Source organism: Petaurus breviceps, unplaced genomic scaffold (genome assembly GCF_028583685.1).
Source record: "Petaurus breviceps papuanus isolate PSGF00001 unplaced genomic scaffold, PetGlider_PUasm1.0 90650, whole genome shotgun sequence".
Lineage (NCBI taxonomy): Eukaryota > Metazoa > Chordata > Mammalia > Diprotodontia > Petauridae > Petaurus > Petaurus breviceps.
The window spans coordinates 3,568,348-3,589,898 of record NW_027187299.1 but is presented as its reverse complement, the minus strand read 5'-3'; the positions used below and the strand labels follow the sequence as shown (position 1 = coordinate 3,589,898).

The following is a 21,551-nucleotide window of genomic DNA, read 5'->3' as shown; positions in this document are numbered from 1 at the left end:
GGTGCTTGCTCCATTCCTGGACTGAGCTCTGGTCTGTGAGCAACCACAAGCACTCTTTTCTGTCCTGGCACTAGGAGGAAAGTCCCTCCTCCAAACGTGGCTTCATGCTCTGCTCTGCTAGTGCTCCTCTTCACCCTGGGACTGTCACCCAGGACCAGGACCTAGATCTGAGTGTAGGCGAGGCAACAGAGTCTTGCCTCAGTGCTAGCAAAGACATCCCTCTAATTTCCTTCTGACCAGTTGTTCAACTCCTTTATTGTCTGTGGCTGAGAACTCTGGAACCAGCTGTTACCACTGTTGATTCAGTCCCTCCCAAGGCCTGCTTCTGGTTTACCATGTCTGGGGCTGTGCTGACATGGCCTGTGTTGGACTGCGTTCCACTCTCACTCAGGTGTGACTGACCCTTCCTGTTGACCTTCCAAGCTGCCTTTGGTGTCTGTGGGATGGGAGGTTTGGAAACTGCCACTGCTGCCAGGGATTCAGTTGCCCCAAGGCCTGATCCAGGTTTTCTGGGGCCCTCTCTGCACTGACACAGCCAGTGCTGGACTGCTCTCCTCTCTCATTCTGGAGAAGGAGACCTTTCCTACTGACCTTCCAAGTTGTCTTGGGCTAGAAATTTTTTTGACTCTGTCTTTTTGTGGGTCCTGCTGCTACAAAATTTTAGAGTAATTTTTATTTTTTGGTTTTGCTTTTTGGAGGGCAATTGGGGTTAAGTGACTGGTCCAAAGTCACATGGCTAGTGTGTTTAGAGTCTTTTTTAAAGGTATTTGGAAGAGTTTGGGGGAGAGCTCAAGAGAGCCCCTACCTTTACTCTACCATCTTGACTCTGCCCTTTCTCTAACTTCGTGCTGACTTCTCCAGCTTTAAACCATTGCTTTGGATTCATTTTCCTATCTTTTACCAAGCTCTTGCTTAACCCATGAACTCTGACTTACTTGTCATGTATTCATATTATTCTACTATAGTACAATTTGAAGTATACCTTCATTATTCATCAGGAGTCTATCAATTAGTCCCCAATCACAGACAGAAGTGCATCCCATACCCTTCCTGTGGAGTAGGCACTTAACAGAACAATTATATGTTACTTCCCTGAACAAGACATGGAATTTTGTTTTATGGTGATGGCATGATTGGTACTCGCCCTCCTTGATCTACTGATTTGGCATTGGCATGGACACAGGTAAATATGGTCTAAATGTAGTATGGGCTATGAAGCAGAGAGAGATGGACTAGGTCACTTCCAAAAGTACCTTCTTAATCAAGCAATCAACAAACATTTGTGAAACCCCTACTATGTGCCAAAAACCATTTTAAGTTCTGGGGATACAAAAACAAAAGTAAAACAATTCTTCAAGTAGGTTACAATCTAGTCAGTGGTTCTGAAAGGTACCAAATGATATTTGAAAATGAAGGAAACTAACCTTGTCACCCTAGTCTGTTGACTAGGAAATACTCATTTAGAAACAAATTACTGAAATAGTATTATGGCATATGGATTCACCAAGATGGCACCAACAATCAATTTCATCAACTTACATACACTCAAAAATAAGAAATGGGTTTTCCAAACAAATCTTACTGTACCTTGATCACCTTGAAGCTCAGGTAGCTTTTGTGTAGCATGATAACTTTATATTCATCAGTGCCTTCATCTACCACATGCCTCAGGGTGAGAAGCTCCTCTTTGTTGGACAGGACAGCACTCCTCCATGCAGGATCTCCTTCATGGCAAATCACCACCTTTTTCTCAAAGGATTGAATGGCTTCATAAAGGACCACAGGATCCTCATATTCATCTAGACATGTGAACTGGTCCTAGAGAAATAAAATCCACCCATAGGCTTGATTAGAATCTGAACTTGTTTAACAGAGCCCCACCCCTTAAGACTGAATTGATCAACCACATCCACATTTCTTCCTTTGTTCTCTTCTTTGTAGTACAGGCTCCAGGCAGGTGTCATTTTGTCAACATCTGGGATATATTTCATGAGATTGGTGGTTTTTTACTCCTTCTGTCCACTGGGAAGGTATTTGGCTAAGACCCACATACAGTTCCCAGTGTAGTCTGGATAACTTTGGCCTCTTTTGGAATATCCACCCCAACCATTAGCAAAAAACAACAACCATGAGAACAAAAACAAGTAGATGAGAAATTAACCCTATGATGTGGAATCCAACTACATAAGTAAATTAAACAGTGAACAAAATTAAACAGTGAAAAAGGTGATGCCTTCTCTTAAGAAACAGGGATGCATCCTGGAATTCCCTACTTTTACCATCGCCTTTCTTCTCCTTTTTTTTATTGATGGTGTCAGGGAGAATCATAAATGCAAGAGGTTAACAAAGGAGCATACCTGATGAAGCTTTAAAGACATCCTGATAGCTGGAGCGACAACTTTATGCAGCAGATCCATGTCAGCAAACACCCATTCATCTCTTGATGTTATTCTAAAGTCACCTTTGAACAGGGCATGGAGACCGTACAGAAAGGAATCTAGGCTGTAAAACAATGTTGTTCCTTATTTTCAATGCAGGGTGGAAAAGGCTTGGAGGAAACCAGTTATTTCAAACAAGGTTTTTCTTCCCATTTGTCTTTGTCAAGATCCCAATGTCACTGTCTTAGCATGAGCTAAAGAACTGGAAGTACTACAAGCAATTCCTTTGGGTCAAGATGACTGGCTGCTGCTTCACAGCATTATGCCAAACTCCCAGAGACCACAAATCTTATTCTTGTCCTCATATCAAATAATGAGTATTACATTGTTGTAATCATTTTTATCGATTTTATGAGCCACAGAATTGTCTGTCTGATCGATGTTATATTAGAGAACACAGAAAGCATTTTTGGTCAGAACACACTTTTGTTAATGCTTTTCATGGCTAACCATTTGGGGATCTCACCTACAGTGCCAAGAAAATAAAGAGACTGGCTTATCTCAATGCTGACAACAGTCACAACCAACAGCTTGGAGCTTGTAGACAGCCCTCTTTTAGCTGGGGGGCTGTTGATGCAGTCTGTATTACCCACAGTCATTTATCTCTCTGGCTTCTGGACATCATTTAGAGTTATATCACTACTCCTTGAGGGCAGGGACTATTTTTTATTTTATTTTTGTCTTTGTAGCCACACTGTGCCTTGCACACAGAAGATGTTTCATAAACATTTGCTGAAAGGAATTAAATTGAATTGGATTGAATTAATGATGAGAATGGCCCAGGGGAAAGAATACTAAGTCTAGAGTAGGGGGTCTTAGGTTTTAGTCCTGCTTCCAATGCTTGTGTGACTTTGGACAAGTCATTCCACTGGGTCTTATTTTCCTCATCTATAAAATAAAGAGATGGGACCAGCTGGTTTCTGAGATCCTTCTTGTTTTAGGTCTATGACCCTATGTTACTCTACTAGGATATGGGCTAGCGAAATAAAGAAAGATGAAAAAAATATTCTTCTCATTAGTAATTTTGCTAAGTGTTGTGGTGGAAGAGGAAGTCAAAACTAGCTCTGGGAATGATCTCTGGGAATTATCTGTATTTTTCAATTATGCATGCTTCCCCTCTCCTCACTTGCTACAAATAAATGATCACCTTCTACATATAGAACAAAAGCTTCAGTTAAGTAAGTTTTCTCTCAGTACCTGGGCTGCTCTTCCTCTCCTCCCCAACCCCCACTTTTTTGTGGAATATGAGAAGTAGGGTTTGGGGAGTTACACATCCTGAATTCTGGGTGTGGGGGAAGGGGATCTGCTCCTTTCTCTCTCTTTTGTTACCATTAAAACATTATTTAGTATCCTTCCTCTCACAACCTTGGGGCATTTTATTCTGAATTCCTCACTGAATCCCAGTGAGGTAGTTAAATGACAAGTACAAGAAACATCATCCCTAATAGTGTTGAACTGGGAGAGAATGTGAAGGAAAACGTGTGTGAAAGGGGCTCTTTAAGGATGGCTGGCTCATAAGGATTTAATGACTTGGCTCACTGAACAAGTCTCTTGACTCAACACAATGCATTTAGACCTGCACATTAGGGAAATGGTTCTACTGATTACCATTTTAACATTTATTTGCAAAGTGTACTACTATGCTCATTAATTTCTTCTCACAACTCCCTAAAGAGAGAGATGTCCGCATTCAATGGTCAGCTTGGACAGAAGAAAAGGAAAATGTGAAGCCCTGGCCACCAGGGCTCATCATTGACAGGAAAGACCATTTGAACCTCTGTGAGAGAGAGACTATGTCTCCAGAATGCAGACAAGCCTCCTATGGAATGCCTTGGAGCAGTGAGACCCTAAGGCCTTCTGCTACTACAGGGTACAGTGAATTTGCTACATAACACTATGGTATGGTTTACTTTCCCAGGGACTAAGGAAGGGACTAAGGCCAAGGGTGGGGACTTTTAAAATGTTTACAGTGATTTTTTTTTTCTAAGTCCTCAGCTGAAAGCATTTTAAAATATGCCCTCTCCCTAGGGAAGAGAACTAAGTACTGAATTGAGAGAGAGCTAAGTCCTGGAGTTGGGAGAGTAAGGGGTGGGGAGGGGTGGGTTACATTCCAGGAAGGACTCAATTCAGTCCTACACTCAGGGATCTATAGGCATGGATCTCTGTAGAAATGTGTACTTAAGAAAAATGCCATTCCTACTTTATGGATGGAGGAACTGACAACCAAAGATGAATGGGTTTGCCCAAGCTAATCAAAAGTGAGTTCAGAAAGAGGATACTGCTAATCAAAAGTGAGGCCAGGATGAAGATACAGGGTTCCAGGATGCCAGTGTATTTCTGTCTCAACTATATTTTAAAGGTACAAAATTTGGTTTTGGCTTATCAAGGGCCAAGAAAAACAAAGCTTCCCCCAGGACTTGCACAGATGCTGAGCTCTGATCCAAAGCCACCTCCAAACAACAACAGATTATAGGAAGTTTCTATTTTCAGTGAAAATGATATATCATGCCACTCAATGCTGCTCACATGGAATGGTGCAAAATGGAGAAAACACAAAAATAGAATATTTCCTCAGCACCTTAGAGATGAAACACTCCAACTTTGTGATGCATGTATTACTTGTCTTGTTCTCTAGAGAAGGGAAATCTCTCCTTAATTGCATTTTAAAAATTATTTCAAGAGAAATGAAAAAAAAATATGTGGCAAGAGAGGGTAGGAGTAAAGTATTGGAAAAAAGTGGGCACTAGACACAGATAACATTTCTGATTTGGATCTGATAAAAGCTCTTGAATCTGCAAACTGGAAAAAACCTCCATAGGGATATATGTACATGTACACACATGCACATACATGTAACATACAAACACGCACACACATATATGTGGAGCCAGATACATGATTGTTTTAAAAGTGATACATGTATATATCCTTCAAAGAGTAAATAACTATAAATGTTATAATACATAATTATACATATAAAGACTCTAATGGATGGTGAGAGATATGGTATAGAGGCTTTGTCCTCTGAAGTCCAAAGGATCAGGAAACGAGCTTTGCCCCTGCCAGATAGATGTGACCATCTCCCTAAGACAGTGAGTCTTTTTATGAGCCCATTTACTGTCCAGAATTGGCAGAGGAAGTTTCTACTTCAAGAATTAAAATCACAGGTCTAGACCAAAAAAAATTCCTTTTTCACCTTCTCAATCTGCCTTCCATAGTACTACTTCACACACACACACACACACACACACACACACACACACACACACCCCAACAAACAGCTGGTGAGAATTTTCATTGCAGAGAAATTCCCACACAAAAAACAGTTTCTTTGAGGGAAGTCAGGTCAAGCAGACAGCTCCTAGCCAAGGAAAGTCCTCTACATGTGACAAAAGGCAATCAGCATGTTAGATTTGCCAGTCAGTCAGGAAAGAGCACATTCAGTTGTGAAGAGCACTGGATTAGGTGCCATGCAAAATTATAAGGAAAAGGAAGACAACATCTTTAAAGATATTTTTTAAAACCTTTTGAGAAAGACTGAACAAAGTTAAGATTTAAAGACATAAGTACATTTATATCCCAGCAACATGTGAACATCTATAGAGCCCTACTTCTTAACAGACATGTATGGGCAGAATCTTTTCTTAAACAGAAACACCACAAGAAAGAATGTGATTCTTTTTTTTTTTTTTTGGTCTTTTTGGAGGGGGGAAAGCAGGGCAATTGGGGTTAAGTGACTTGCCCAAGGTCACACAGCTAATAAGTGTTAAGTGTCTGAGGTCTGATATGAACTCTGATCCTCCTGACTCCAGGGCTGGTGCTCTATTCTCTGCACCACCTAGCTGACCCAAGAATGTGATTCTTTAATAAGATTGATTAATTCTATGTGCCAACATTGTATTAAGTGTTGGGAAAACATCCAAAGGGAAAGAGTTCCAGCTTTCAAGAAATTTAAGATAGTGTGGAGTATGTATGGACACATAAAGGGAGTCTCAAAAGTTTAAGTGCAGTATTAAGCTAAATCAACAATAACGATAATGATTATTAAAAATTATAGCTACCATATATTATTATACATAATAGCTGGGCATCTAGCTGCCACAGTGTATAGAGCGCTTGGCTCGGAGTCCAGAAGATTCAACTTCCTGAGTTCATATCTGGCCCCAGACACTAGCTGTGTGACCCTGGGCAAGTCACTTAACCTTGTTTGCCTCAGTTTCCTCATCTGTGAAATGAGCTAGAGAAGGAAATAGCAAACCACTTCAGGATCTTTGCCCAAGAAAATCCCAGATGGGGTCAGGAAGAGTTGGACACAAGTGAAAGCTAATGGATAATACAAAATATATTAATATGTATTAATTATGTTTTCCTATATAATTAATAATATACAACATAATGGAATATAGTAATTATAATAATAGTAGTGATGGTTATGATAATAATAGATAACATTTATATAGTGTTTACTATGTGCCATTCACTATACTTTACAATAATTATCTCATTTGATCCTTACAACAACCCTGTAGTAGGTGCTATTATTATCCCCATTTTAGAGATAATGAAACTAAGGCAAACAGAAGTTAAGTAACTTACCCAGAAGCACACACCTAGAAAGTGTCTCAGGCTGAATTTGAACTCAGATCTGCCTGACTCCAGGTCTGAAGCTCTACCCACTGGGCCACCTAGCTGCTCCCATTAATACTTTTGGGACATCCTATTTAAATATATAGAGAATATATACAAAATGAATACAGGCTAGTTCTGGGTATGAGGGGAGGTGGTATTGATGTGGATACAGAGGTGCCCTAAGGGTTGAGTTGTTCATTCCCTGGTATCCTAAAGTCTCCCCTTATCTTCAAATACCACAAAACTTCCCCTTATCCTGGACCATGAAATTCCTTGTCTTCCCCACTCCTGTGTCATAAAAATTCCCTTGTCTTCCTCATCTTGTGTCATCCATCATCCTCATCCCATGTCCTTTTCTTACAAAACTTATCTTGTCCCTAAATCTCCAACTCCCTTTAGAAACCCTAAAATTACATTATCATCCTATTTATAGGCTGTGCAGCTTTCTGTCTATATAAGTCTGGTCCTTGTCCTATATCAATGCCTTTTTTTAGCTCCTTGCTGCATGTCAGACCCATATTCTTTTGAGTTAATAAAGCTCCCTTTGGCTAAAGAGAAGGCCTGATTGAATTCTTTCAAAAACTGAACCAGCTCTCCCAACTCTGATCCTTGACAGTGTGGGTATCACAAAAAGAGCTTCCTGTAGAAGATGGTGATTATGTTAGTTTTGAAATCAGGGATTCCAAGAGGCAGAGAGGTGAGGAGGGATTGTATTCCAGGCATGATGGACAGTGTGGGGTGCTGGGAGGTGAGATGGACTATGGAACAGCAGGTAGGCCAGCATGGCTGGACTGTAGTGTCTATGGAGGGGTGTAAGAAGTTTGGAAGGGTAGAATGGGGTCAGATTGTGAAGAGGTTTAAATGTCAAATAGAAGAATTTATATTTTATTCTTGAGGCAATAAGGAAATGATAAAAGAGTTGATACTAGCATGTGGTTGGCTTTTTTTTTTTTAACTTGAAAAGGTTGCTTTTTTATTAGTTTTGCTTTGATATTACACTATTAGAACAGTAGTGTTTAGCTTTCCAGGAATGAATCCATAACCACAGCCCCAACTCAAGGAAGGCTCATTAAAAGGAATAGTCTTTCTGAAGCCAAGAATGGTAGGGCCTCCAGAAATCATGCAGTCCAACCCTTTTATCTTATGAATGAGGAAACTGAAGCTTAGGGAGATCACATGGCTTGCAAAGCATTGTATAGGTAATTAACGATGGAGACAGGATCAGAACAGGTATCTCCTGTCTTAGTTCTGTACTTTTTGGCACTGCTTTGTTGTCAGTTTACTTCTTTGGAAGTAATGAGTTTGGAATCCAGTTCAATGATTTGGAAGGCACTGGTGCTAACCAATTGAGAAGTTACAACCTCTCTGGTTCTGTTTCTTTGTCTATGAAACGAGGGGCTTGACTAGAGTAGATGACCTCTAAGATTCTTTGCATCTCCAAATCTAGGATACTATAATCAGAGGCAGTTTTCTTGATTTGAATGTCAGTCTTTTATTCAATATGCCCTGCTGTCCCTTCCTTTGTTAAGATAGCATTTTAGCCAACAAATGGTCACTGTATTATGCTAGTGATTTAGGAATACCTGGCGACCCATTTGAATAGTTGCACTGGCCAGAGAAAAAGGACTTCCTCTTAGCTAAAGGGAGCTTAGCTCAGCCCTCATTCAATGCATTTCTTCTTCCTCACCAGAAGCTAGTCTATTAGATATCTCTGGATTCTGTCTGGTTTGTGGCCCATTTACTCTGATTCAGCTTTGCTCACTATTTCTCCTGTTTGCCAAGTTCCTTAGTCCAAGGCTCGTGTCCCAGCTGCATTTTGCTCACACAGCTTAGCTAGCACTTTGGTCCCCTTGTTCTCTTCTTCATTTTAGTTACCTTCTCTATGGTGAAGCTAAGGTCTAGAGTTGATGGGGATTTAAAAAGTTATCTGATATAATTTACATATGAGCAAACTGAGATTTAGACAGGTTATGGGACTTGCCCAGGTTACATAAGCAGTGACCTGAGATTTAAACTCAGGTCTTCTGGCTTTCCTTTCCCTGCTTTTTATACTATATCCCTATATACAACTTATCTTTATACTATATACCCTCTCTCCAAAGTCTAGTCTTAGCTAGGGATTTTCTATGGTTATTTTTTTTTTTGGTCCACTCTGGGTAGAGGGCTGAGTTCAAACAAGTTCCAACAAGGGGGAGGGTGGACATTGAAGATTTGGGGTGATAGGTGACTGAATGTGTGGGTTTAGGCTTTCGTGAGCCCCAGGCCTCATATGAAAGAGTTCTACTGGTGCAAAGGTTTCTTCACATCCCTCTATGGAATTGCTAACACAATGACCGATTTGATCATGTTAGTTAATTTCTGAACACTGCCAATATACAAAAGCAATTGCAGATTGTGGAGAGCCTTCTGCTCTAACACAGTCCTTTAAATAGAATGCTTAGAGACCATATGCACACAATTAAGTCTGATTTACAGTCTGGGTTTACCCATGTTTACTGATTAGTAAATGAGATACTTGCAAACCATGTACAAATCTCTGTAAATCACTTCTTGAGATACGATATAATCTGCATTTCTTGGACTGGAATATGGATCCCCTGACTAATGATTTCTAATCTCATATACATACAGAACAAAGCAAACACGTGTATCACATCTGACTAAACTACATATCCTGCCAGAAAGACTACCAAAGAAAACTCACTGCCTAGGAGAAACTCATTGACCAAAATCTCTGTGAAAATAACAATGACTATCAAAAAAGGTAAGAATATAAGCTTCCTGAGGGCAGAGAATTTTTCTTTTTTTTTTTACTTTTCTTTCTCTTTGTTTTTTCAACTTCCTCCATTTGCCCTCCCTTTTTCTTATCCTTTCTTTTCATTTCTTCCTTCCCTCCGTCTTTCCTTTTTTCTTTTTAGCCAGTCACATTAACAACATGCCCAGTGTATATCTTAGTTACTCAGAAATTGAGTCTGAGGTACAGTAGTTAAATGTCTTATGGCTCTATTGACTTTTATTGGAGGAAAACTCTTAACCTACTTTTGATACCAGTCATCAGGAATTTTCCACTCTTTAGATCAATATCACTAGGCAAGATAGCATAATATAGTGAATATAGATAATGCTAGCCTTAGAGCCAAGAAGACTTGAGTTCAAGTCTGTCACTGATATATACTGTGATCACTTTACCTCAATGCCCCTTCTCTGACATATACTGTGTGATCACTTTACCTCAATGCCTTCTCTAACAATTCTCTAAGACTGCAGAGAAGGTGCCAACCTACATTAACAGGAAGGTCCCTTACTTGGGGAAATAAAATTCCTACCCCTATTACCTTCATTACACACTATGGATCAACAAACTACAGATGTTTCTTTCTGTACAAAAAAATCAACCGATAATTTTTTTCTCCTTAGAGTGCCAATAGAGGATTTTTACTAGACCATTCATTAATACTCACCTGCTGTGTGACTCTGGGCAAGTCTCTTAATCTCTCTGGGATCAAGAGATAGGAGATAGGCTCCCTCATCTCTAAAATAAGAGGATGGTACTTGATGGTTAAGGCTCCTTCCAGCTTGGGAAAGCTAGATTCCTCTTATATGGTGGCTCTGATAGTCAAGTCAAATAATAATCCAGTTTTCCACTATCTCTCATTTATTAGAATTACTATGGAAAGATAGCAGTCATACAATCAGGGCTATTCTGACTTTCTTTAACTCTTGGAATGAACCTTAATTAGGACACCAGCAAGGACATTGACAAGCATAGTCCAGTCTAAGGACAGTAACCTAAATTCTAAACTTGAATTCTTATTGTTGTTTGCTCAAGAGATAAGATACTCTGCCTCCAATCCTGACTTAGGGAACCCCACTCTTCCTTTCACACAATTGCCACTCAGGCACCATCATTTGCCAGAACCTTTCTTGATCCCACCAGCTGCAAGGGCCCCATCTTGTTTTTAATGACTTCATATAGTTGTATTTTTTCACTTTATATTTATGCCACATATATTTTTATATATGCTTATCTCCAATTAAAATGTAGCCTTTGCCAACAGGGGTTGCTTCATCCCTTGTATTTGTATCTTCAGCACCTAATACTCTTGACCTTGGACTATTATACCCTGAACCCAGTGGATGCCACTGTAGGAAGTGTAGGCTCAGTAGGAAGGACCAGAACCTCTTTCCCCTTCAGAAAGAAACTATTCTTTCCTTCTTTCTGATGAAAATTCATACTAGAAGTCAGGAAAGGGAGAACAGTTATTACAATCTTTGGAGAAATAGTGTTGTAGGTAAAATAGCCTGATATGTCAACATCTGACACACATATCTCTGATTACCAAGACTTTATTTAAACCATGTAGGGTTGATTAATTTTTCTATTGTATTTTTGGAAGATCTCATAGGGTGAGGATCTCATAAGGCAAACCACTTATTTTCTTAGTAAAATGTTCCTGTGGGACATGGCTGTAACTTTTTTCCTCTCTATATTCCTAGAATTTAACACCTTAGTAAGAATTTAAATGTGGTTGAACTGAATTGAAATGCTGGAACCATTATAGAATCCTCCTTGATGTTTTGATTTTTTTACAAACGCCCATTTATCTGCTTTTTTCTTCTGTTATAGACAAAGAACTGGGCAGCATCCAACTAATTAAATAACCTGTCATGTATTTGAAAATGATACTCAAGTAATTTCTTAACCTCCAAGCTAAGTAACAACAACTCCTTTGACTCCTCATGAGAATTATTTCATCCTTATAAATAATTTTATTACTCTTTCCAGTTTCCCCCACACTTGGTAGACTTTAAAATAAGGGTCTGCCCTGTTTACTTCTACACTTTTACATTTTCCACCTATGTTAAAACATTCCAGTATCACAGTAGTATTTTAAATAACAACACTCCTTTGCTCAGTTTCATTCAGTTTATGGTTTATTATGACTTCCAAGTCATTTTATTAGTCCTTCCTGATTTTGTAAATGGGTGCCTTGTTTTATTGAGAATGCCTGAGAGTGGGGGGAGATAACATTGTAGTAAGGCTGTAGGGAATAAGAAGACCCAGTCTTTCATCACTAAATCATTGAAGTCTTACTTTAGTGGACTTAGAGAACATTTAGTTATTCATGCCTAGGACCAAGTATTCTCAGATCATCTGATATTATATGAAATTTAGTATATGACCATCATGTAATTTATTTCCCACAAAGTGCACTTCAGGCCCATAGACTGGTACTTCCCCAAAGACAATGATCTCAAAAGATTCTTTATGGTCAAGCACTATAAAAACTGAATGCATTGGATATGTTCCAAAAACACGGTGTGTCTGACTTTTCTTTCTTCTGATGGTGGCAGGCAGTAGACAGAAAACATGCCTTAGGTCAGGGGTCTTCACTTTTTTTTGTGACCCCTTTTGGCAGTCTGGTGAAACATATGGACTTCTCAGAATAATGCTTTTAAATACATAAAATAAATTGTACAGGATTATGGGAGAAACCAAAAATTAGTGAAAATAAATATGTATATTTCTTTTCCATCCAAGTTCATGGCCTCCTTAAAATCTCTCCACAGATCTAGTAGGGTCTGTATATCTTAAGTTAAGGATCCTTGCCTTAGCTGTATAGAAGTGGGAAAATGATCTGTATGTACAAAAATATTTATAACCACTCTTTTTGTGGTGGCAAAGAATTGGAAATCAAGGTGATGCCCATCAATTGGGGAATGGCTAAACAAGTTGTGGTATATGAAAGTAATGGAATACTATTGTGCTATAAGAAACGAGGAGCAGACAGCCTTCATAATAACCTGGGGAGACTTATATAAACTGATGCTGAGTGAAGAGAGCAGAACCAGGATAACTTTGTACACAATTACAGACACATAGTATTTGTGATGAATGACTTTGATAGACTGGGCTCCTCTCAGCAATGCAAGGTTAGAAGACAACTCCAAAAGACTCAAGATGGAAAGGGCTATCCACATCTGGAGAGAGAACTACAGAGTCTAAATGCAGATTGAAGAAAACTACTTGCTCTCTCTCTTTTGTATTTTGTTTCATTCTTTCTTTCTTGTTGTTCATTCCATTGGTTATAATCCTTCTTTACAACTGGACCAATGTTTACCGTGAAGGTATTTGTAGAACCTATATTTGACTGCATGCCGCCATGGGGAGAGGAGGAGGAGAGTGAGGGAGAGAAAATTTGGAAATCAAGGGATTGTGGAACTGAATCTTGTAAACTAAAAGTAAGTAAATAAATTAAAAATAAAAAAAAATAATCTTTGCCTTAGATGATGCTATGGTTAAGAAACATAGACTGTCTTGTTCAGCAACAACAGATAACTTCCTTTTTTAAGTTAAAGAGAAAAATAAAACCACATCATAGGACTTCAGAATGGTTCGGGTCTCTCATCAAACTGTAGCAGCCACAGTTATTTTAATCATTCCCTGAAAGTCCTCAAAGTACTGTCAAGAACCTTGAGGTCTTTGCAAACCTCACAATGTTTTGAAACAAACAAGTGGAGTTGACTTATTTTAGGACATGAAAGTGAAGAAAATAAGAAAAATTCCATTGAAATAGAATTTTAAAAATAATAAAAGAACAGTCAGCAAGCATACTGCTCAATCAAGAGAAAATGAAAGGAGAGCAAGAAATGAAAAGTGTGGCCCTGACATATTCTGAATGAGGTGTTCAAAAAGAAAGATATTAAAGAAGTCTTTGAAAACATTTGAGATATGAAACAAAAGAGTGAAATTCTCCAAAATGCATCTGTTTACATTTAAGTGAGAAGCAGTTACAAAATAAAATAACAACAACAACAACAAAAAACCTCCTTAAAATGATGAAAAGCCGGCTTGTTATGTTGTTTTCTTAACTATTTTCTTGAAATACCACAGAGAGAATTTTGCTACCTCTCTGACTGTTTGGTCCCTGCAAAAAACTCAGTCTTTGTTATTAGCTCCTTTATACATTACCTCCTTTCTGTCTGTGGTTTCAATACGAGTGATGTTCTGAGCAGACAGCTGTTTTGGGAAATCTGTAAATGACTTCCTATAATCTTGAACAATCATCCTATTTGTTCATGATCAAGATACTGTCTGTGAAGACCGAGAAGATATCTGTCCTGCTGGTAGGTTGGTTTGTTTGTAATTTCTTGGGGTTTGGGGAGATTGCAAGATGGAGGGAAAGAAAATTTCTGCAATAGACCCTAATGGAACATATTAAAGGTAAGAGATTTGGTTTTCCTCATATACAGAGAAAGGTAGGAGGTGCTGGGACACACGACTTAAAAGGTTGCTGATGAAATAAACTGCTTTTCCTCATCCTTTATTACTTCCTTATTCTTAGTGGTGCTTAGCAACTGCTTTTCCTGGAGTGAAATTACAACATAAACTAACAGGAAGTTAGCTTGCCTCCTTAAAAATCCACATTTTACAACTTCTTTCACCTAACAGGTTGCCACTACTAAATTATAGCAGATTGATCATTTATACTCCCTCTTAGAAAGGACTTTATAAGAGGAAAAAAAATACATTTCAACATGTTTTTCCATTCACATAAGGTGGTCAGGTAGGTTATAGGGGACCCAGGAAAGAGACAACTACCATTTGTCTGCAAGGAATTATTATTGGAACAACCTACAAACCAGGGACATAAAACAACAGGAGAACCCATTTGCTGACTGACCTAGGGCAAATTTAACCAGTATAAACTGAGTTTAGTTCCCAGAAACCAGTGGTTCTCCGAGGATGTACCACCACACAGAATTTTGGCTAGGAGAATTGTTTGTGAATTAGGGAGTTCCTCCTCTCCTGCTGGATGCTAGTGAAAGTCTCTTCCTCCCCCCCCCATCAGTTTTTCTTAGAGTATGTTGTCTGGATCTGTGTTTCATGACCATTGTTCCCTACTTCTTATTTTATTTACAAGTATGTCATATCCCCCAGCAGAAGGTCAGCCTCTTGTGGGCATGTATTGTGTCATTTTTATGTTTGTAACCTCAGTGTCTAACACAATGCATCATATATAATGGAATTTAATAAATATATATTGAATTGAGTGACTTTACATAAAAAATAAATATAAAAATAAAATTTTAAAAACTATTTATTAATTTCCTAGTATCATTTTCCTCATCTGTACAGTGAAGATAGGACAGCCAGGTGGCAATGTGGATAGAGTAGTAGGCCTGGAGTCAAGATGACTCATCTTCATGAGTTCAAATCTATCCTCAGACACTGGCTAGCTGTGTGATCCTAGGAAAGTCACTTAACCCTGTTTGCCTTAGTTTCCTCATCTGTAAAATGAACCAGAGAAGGAAATGCTAAACCACTCCAGTATATTTGCTAAGAAAACCCCAAATAGGATCATGAAGAGTCAGACAAATGACTCAACGCAATGAAGATAACACAATATTACTTTAAAAGTCCATAGAGGGAATGGGGCATCCACACAGCTGCCCCAAGAAGCTCAGAAAATTCTAATTGTTTTCCCTCTAGTAACCTGAAAGCCGTGTTATGTACAGTAGTTCTGAGAGCTCACCTTCCCACTTCACTCACAGATTTTTTTGTGAATAGCTAATTAATTACAAGAATTGCTTTGCAACCTTAAAAGCATTATGTGAATAAATGAAAATAAGCTTTTTATTAAGTATTCACTATGTTCTAGGCACTATGCTAATCAAAAAAGAAAGATAGTTCCTGCTCTTAAGGGGCTTTCATTCAAATAGAAGAACTTAACACATCCATGGGAGTGATGGCCAGGAAGGGAGTTTGGGGTTTGGGAAGTTACAGAGATTGTAAATTAATATACATATGATGCTTTTTTTCAGGAGATTGTGGCTGAATATTGTGCCAGGTCAAGAAGCAAGGAGTGGTGTGGGGGCAGGGGAAAGGGAAAGGGATCAGTCAGATCGTGCCAGCTAGCATCATCACTATTATTCCTCAGCGAATAGCAAGATATATTTACTTTCCTTTTGGATCCATTAACTTGTTGCAAAGTGATGTTCTTTGTTTTGATACATCCCCCAGAAATTTATATGCATATTCACTGGTGTTAATTTCTTTTTTTTTTCTAGTGATACATTTCACTTGGTCTCTTCTTCAATACATGGGGACTGGCATGTTCCATACATCTAAAAGGCCAGAAGTCAAGACCTAGGAAATATGCGCACATGTGAGTGCTTGGTGTAGCTAGGAACATTGGGATCTCTCATTGAGACTAACTCTAAACCATTTCTTTAATAGCAGTCTTAGAGTGTGGAGTGTGGGGACAGGGCTGGGAAAGGAAAATGAATCACTTGATCTTCAAATATGATTTAAATTAGAAGGAAACTATTAAACTTAAAGTGGTATAGGGAAAAAAAATCATTTGTTAACAACTGAATGTGCAAATGAATCAAAGATCTCTAATTTTATCAGTGTGGGAGAATTCCTGGTATGAGGATTTTCCTTACCAATGTAGATTTCAACCCATCTATGAATTGGTAGATAATGGTATCAAAGATTTAAAACTGGAAAGGATGCTGTAGGTCATGAGGCTCATAGAGCTTAAGTGATTTGTCTAGACTCTCACAACTCGTAAAAACCCACTTCTTCCTGCCTAGTGTTCTATCCATTATGCTTTTCTAAAAATCTGTTAATAAATATGATATTCTTCAATGTAAATATCCCTATTCAAACCAAGCTAGTCAATAGCTTTCCAACCACGACAAAAAGCCTACTTGAAAAGCAAAGCAAAATCTCAGCTTTTCTTTTCCCTTCACACTCCAGCTTGAAATGGACACAATATGCCCTTAAAGTCTGCATAAAAAATGTAGCATCCACACAAGTGCCCTAAATAGCCAAGGAAATCCCCATCATTTCCTCTCTAGTTACCTGAAGGCCATGTTGTGTGAGGCAGTTCCCAGAGCTCGCCTTCCCATGATGCACAGGGCAAAGGAAAGAGTAACCAAAGGGGAGTCCTCATCACTGTCCAAACGCTGCAAGAGTTGAGAGACAAAAAGGATCATTTTACTTGCAAACTGAATCTATAACACAGGAAACTCTACTGAGCTAGAAAATTTATTTATATGCACAGAACTATAGAATGAAGAGTTGAGATTTTGAGATGCTTTAGCCCAATTTCCCACAAAATGCAAAAATCCCCAAAGCAGCATCCCAAGGGGATAATCATTTAATCTCTGCTTGAATACTTCAAGTGACAGGGATCTTACCACCTTATTGTTGAGTCCATTTCATTGTCAGATATGGCTAAAATATGAAGGTACTGCAAAAGGGGGGGTCATTTGGGGAAAAGGTTTTGAAAGTTAATATGGGTACTCAAATCTTATTGGTTCTCACCTTATTGAAGCTCCAAATTTGGACTCTTAATCTAAAAATACTCAGTGTATGAAGTGGGTATGAATTTGGTAAAGATTAGTAGGATTCCCCTGAATACTCACATTAATAGTACCTGGGCAGGGTGCCTTATAATCATGGTCTCCTGATTGGGAAATAGGAACCTTCTTTAAGCACAAAAATACTGAATTCTCTTTCAATGGGAAGTCCTCTGCATTAACTACAATTACACCATCTGCAAATAAATATCTTCTTGCAAAGACAGCTTCTGTCAGAAGATCTTAAATGATTCACATAATGGCATCATATCTTTTGCAAGAAAAAGAAGTCCTTCAACCAAAGAGCAAAGATATGAGGCTTTCAGTTTGCTGGGTTTACCAACTGGGATTTCTGGGATGGTCATTAAGATGAACATTCACACACCACAGCTTGGTTGGGAGGAACCACTGTGAACTGTGAGATTGGCTAATCTGATGAGAACAAGTTTTGTGATTGCTAATCAATACGCATTTGTTGCTGAGATGTAGCACAGGCCTTGCTTATCATCATGGGACAAGTTGAGCTGGACGAGACCATAAAGATTACACAGTTACTCATTGGAGGTTATATTATATTCCCTCTAATGTTAACATATTATATTCTCTCCTTATTAAAATATAAGGTTATTAAAGGTAAGACAAGGATTTTTTTTACCTTTGTATCCTCAACACTTAGTAAAATGCCCAGCACATAGTAGGAGCTTAATAGATACTTACTGATTGATAACCTTCTCCACCCCCCCATACTTTTATTCTTTGCGGAAGTTGTCCTGAACTTGAAACTGTTAGGCTCCTCTTACCTTCCTCTCCCCTACACAAAGCATTTGTTTTTTCGAAAGAAGCACAGTGAAAATGGACTTTCAAGCTATGCTTTTGTGCTTTTTTCATTTTTAATAAACATGTACAATTCTATAAACACATAAATATATATTTATATATATTTAAATGTATCTATATTGATCTACATACATATGTGTGTATATAGGGGAGGTATGTGTATGGGTATATACATGTATATACATACACACACCCACACACCATTTTCCTTGTCTCATGGCTAAGGGACATTTTCTATTCCAGAATTAACCCCAGTATATAAGCAATAGAGCCCATAAGAAATATCTAGTTACAGTGGCTGTTCAGTTGTGTCCAACTCTTTATGACCCCATGTGGGTCAAAGGAGATGGGGAAGGCTGCTATATTCATCCTTTCATTGTATTATGCTTAATGATTTTTTGAAAAGAATTCTTTCACCTAACCTGTGATTTTATTGTGATAGTGAATTCTCAAGGAAGAAATTTCCTCTATTAATATAGTATGGCACTTACTCTGAAACTTATGGTCTTAGAAAGTTACCTGTAGCAATGAGAAATGAAATGATCTGTCTAGGGTCACATAGGCATTGTATGTCAGAGGGCAGGACTCAAAGCTAAATTTTCCTGACTCCAAGGTTAGCTATCTATCCACTATCCTGTGTTGTTGTTCAGTCATTTAATTCATGTCCAACTCTTTGTGAGCCCATATTGGAGGTTTTCTTGGCAAAGATACTAAAGTGGTTTGCATTTCCTTCTCCAGCTCATTTTATAGATGAGGAAACGGAGACAAACAGGGTCAAGTGACTTACCTAGGGTCACACAGCTTGTATGTATCTGAGGCTGGATTTGGACTCCTGTTCTTCCTGACTCCAGGCCTGGCACTCTGTGCACTATGGTGCCACCTAGTGCCCCTTATCCACTATGCTATACCACCTCTTGGAATTACTCAAGTATTAATCAATCTCTTCTACTTGATAAAATCAACTATCTAGAGAAAATGAACCCAGTAAGCATATTGCAGTTGTGTTCTCTGTCCATAATGCTATGAAGCCTGACCTTGATACACACACATCCCCACGTACCTCCCGTCTTTTGCGTGCACAAAACTGAATCCATTCGAGATACACATTACAATAACTTGCTCTGGTTATCCCTTGGAGACATGGAACATAGTCGTCATCGATGTTAATGCTGAACATTGTGAGATCACGTTCGATGTAGTGCCACTTGGCAAAAGGCTGCAGGGACTGGAGGATCGATTCATTTTTGATCCAGGACAGGAGTTTAGGGGAGCTCACTGTAAAGTATATTATACTCTGTAGAGGAAAAGCAAGATTTGAGAGTCTTTCATCCATTACAAAAGTCAAAAAAGCTACACCTGAGAAAGTAAATCAGGCTCTGGAGAATAAGAAAATTTTCATATGTCCTCTGAGCCTTGTTTCCTGTTAGATGTATCTCGTAAAACCACTTGTACATTTCTAACGTGTCCTGTTTCAGCGGCTGTTGGGATAAGGAAGAAAGTCACCACAAAACAATGGTTACTGGAGCTTCAGTGACTAGAATTGCAAAAATGGATAAAAACAAATATCCCACTGCATAATTCTATAGCTATCTCTGCCTTCTTAGATGGAGAAAGGGGCGCACAGGGCATGTGTCATATACAAGAGTATAATTAGAACCATCAAAGGCTGTCATGGATGTTGAGCTATAGTGATCAAGGCTAAGTATACTTTTCTTGGGAACCCACTGGAGAGGAGAAAGCTCTCTCTCAAGGGCTTGGGGCACCAGCTTATTCAATGACGATTCTATCGAGCAATTTATGGAATCAGGCTGTTTAGGGTAACAATAATAAGTTAACATTATTTACCTTTAAGATTTGCAAAACAGAAATTCTTACAACCCTATGAGGTAGATACTTTACCCTTATTTCTTCTATGTATGCTCCTTGAGAGGAAGAACTGTCTTTTTAAAATTTTTATTTGTATTACTAGCCTTAGCACAATGCCTGACACATGGTAAGTGCTTAATAAACGTTCTCTGATTCCTGTTTTTGTCTCTGTTTTTGTCATTATCTCTCATAGTCTCTGTCTCTCTCATTCCCATTTTCTAGATGAGGAAAGTGAGACCTAAAGAGTTAAGTGACTCTCCTAGGGTCAAAACTATCTGAAGCAGAATTCAAAATCCAGCCCTCTACCCATTATGCCACTTAAGATACCTCTGTAATATAACATACTGCACCAGAAAAAAACAAAACAAAACAAAAGCCTATTCTTCCTAAAAATAAACAAGCAAAACAAAGAAGAAAATAAAACACATTTCTTAGGAAAAGTATTTATGGATATCAAGATATTTGTGATGGCCTACCAAAAGCTGTTGTTTTTCCTCTCCATAATCAGATTGCTAATTTGGTAATTCTGTGGCTTTTTATTGTCAAGTGGGAAAAAAAATACCCTCTACCTTTACTATTCTGTTCAAAAATCATTGTTTTCTACAAAGCCTTCTTGTAGTTTGTAAATGACACCACTTTTCAAAAAGCATATCTCTTTACCCCAAAAAGGAAAAATACTTGCATTGGAAATTCAGGTTGGACACATCTGTGTGTTCACTAACATGTTGAAGGAGACCAATGAAGGGTTCGCTCCCCATAAGTCTCCACGTTCCCATCAGAAGAGAAAAACCAAAGTGGAGCCTAATGTTACTTAAAGCTTGATCCTGGTGCCTGAAGCATGGTTGTGCATCTCATCTAGACATCATCTGCGCATGGGTGTGCAATCATTGTCCCTGATTTAGCCAGGAAGGATTCATGTTCATGACGGGATCAAATTCTTAATTGGTACCTTTCCCTGACCATTAAAACTACAGGCCCTCCAAACAACAAAATGAAAGCAGCACAAAGAGGCTGCCTTGAACAAAGAAAGGCTCAGGCCCCCAAGATCAGTGGAAGTAAGAAAGTAATTCATCTTATGACTAATAAGCATTATTTCTTCACACCCACTGTGAAGGTCCCCACCCTAACAGCTAACAGTTCCTTCCTCCCCACTAGGGAAACCAAGAAGAATGGATACCTTTTCTTGGTTTTGTTTTAGCCTACAGTGCCCTTCCATGCTAGCCTTCGGCTAAATGAATGTAAAATGGTGGACTCAGCCTTTCACAGATGCTAATGTGCTGATGGATTTGAGAAAGTTCCATCCATTAATGAAAGAAATAGTCTAATCCTTCAGGGCTGAAAAAATGCTATTATTCCCTTACTTCATGGCAACAGAGACTCCTCTGTTAAAGGTTCCTGACAGTCTTGGAC

The 21,551-nt window shown here is 38.7% G+C and overlaps 1 protein-coding gene across 1 annotated transcript in view; it reads right to left on the bottom strand.

The window, feature by feature from the left end:
• The window catches only part of PCNX2 (pecanex 2), a 395,419-nt gene that overhangs the window by 20,700 nt on the left and 353,168 nt on the right, over positions 1–21,551 (bottom strand). Inside the window, exons 27-30 of the mRNA XM_069064863.1 lie at positions 19,336–19,569; positions 16,939–17,042; positions 2,358–2,502; positions 1,588–1,818 (exon numbers count right to left, since the gene is read on the bottom strand). Of these exons, the coding sequence (XP_068920964.1) occupies positions 1,588–1,818; positions 2,358–2,502; positions 16,939–17,042; positions 19,336–19,569 (714 nt within the window). The remainder of the gene's footprint in view (positions 1–1,587; positions 1,819–2,357; positions 2,503–16,938; positions 17,043–19,335; positions 19,570–21,551) is intronic.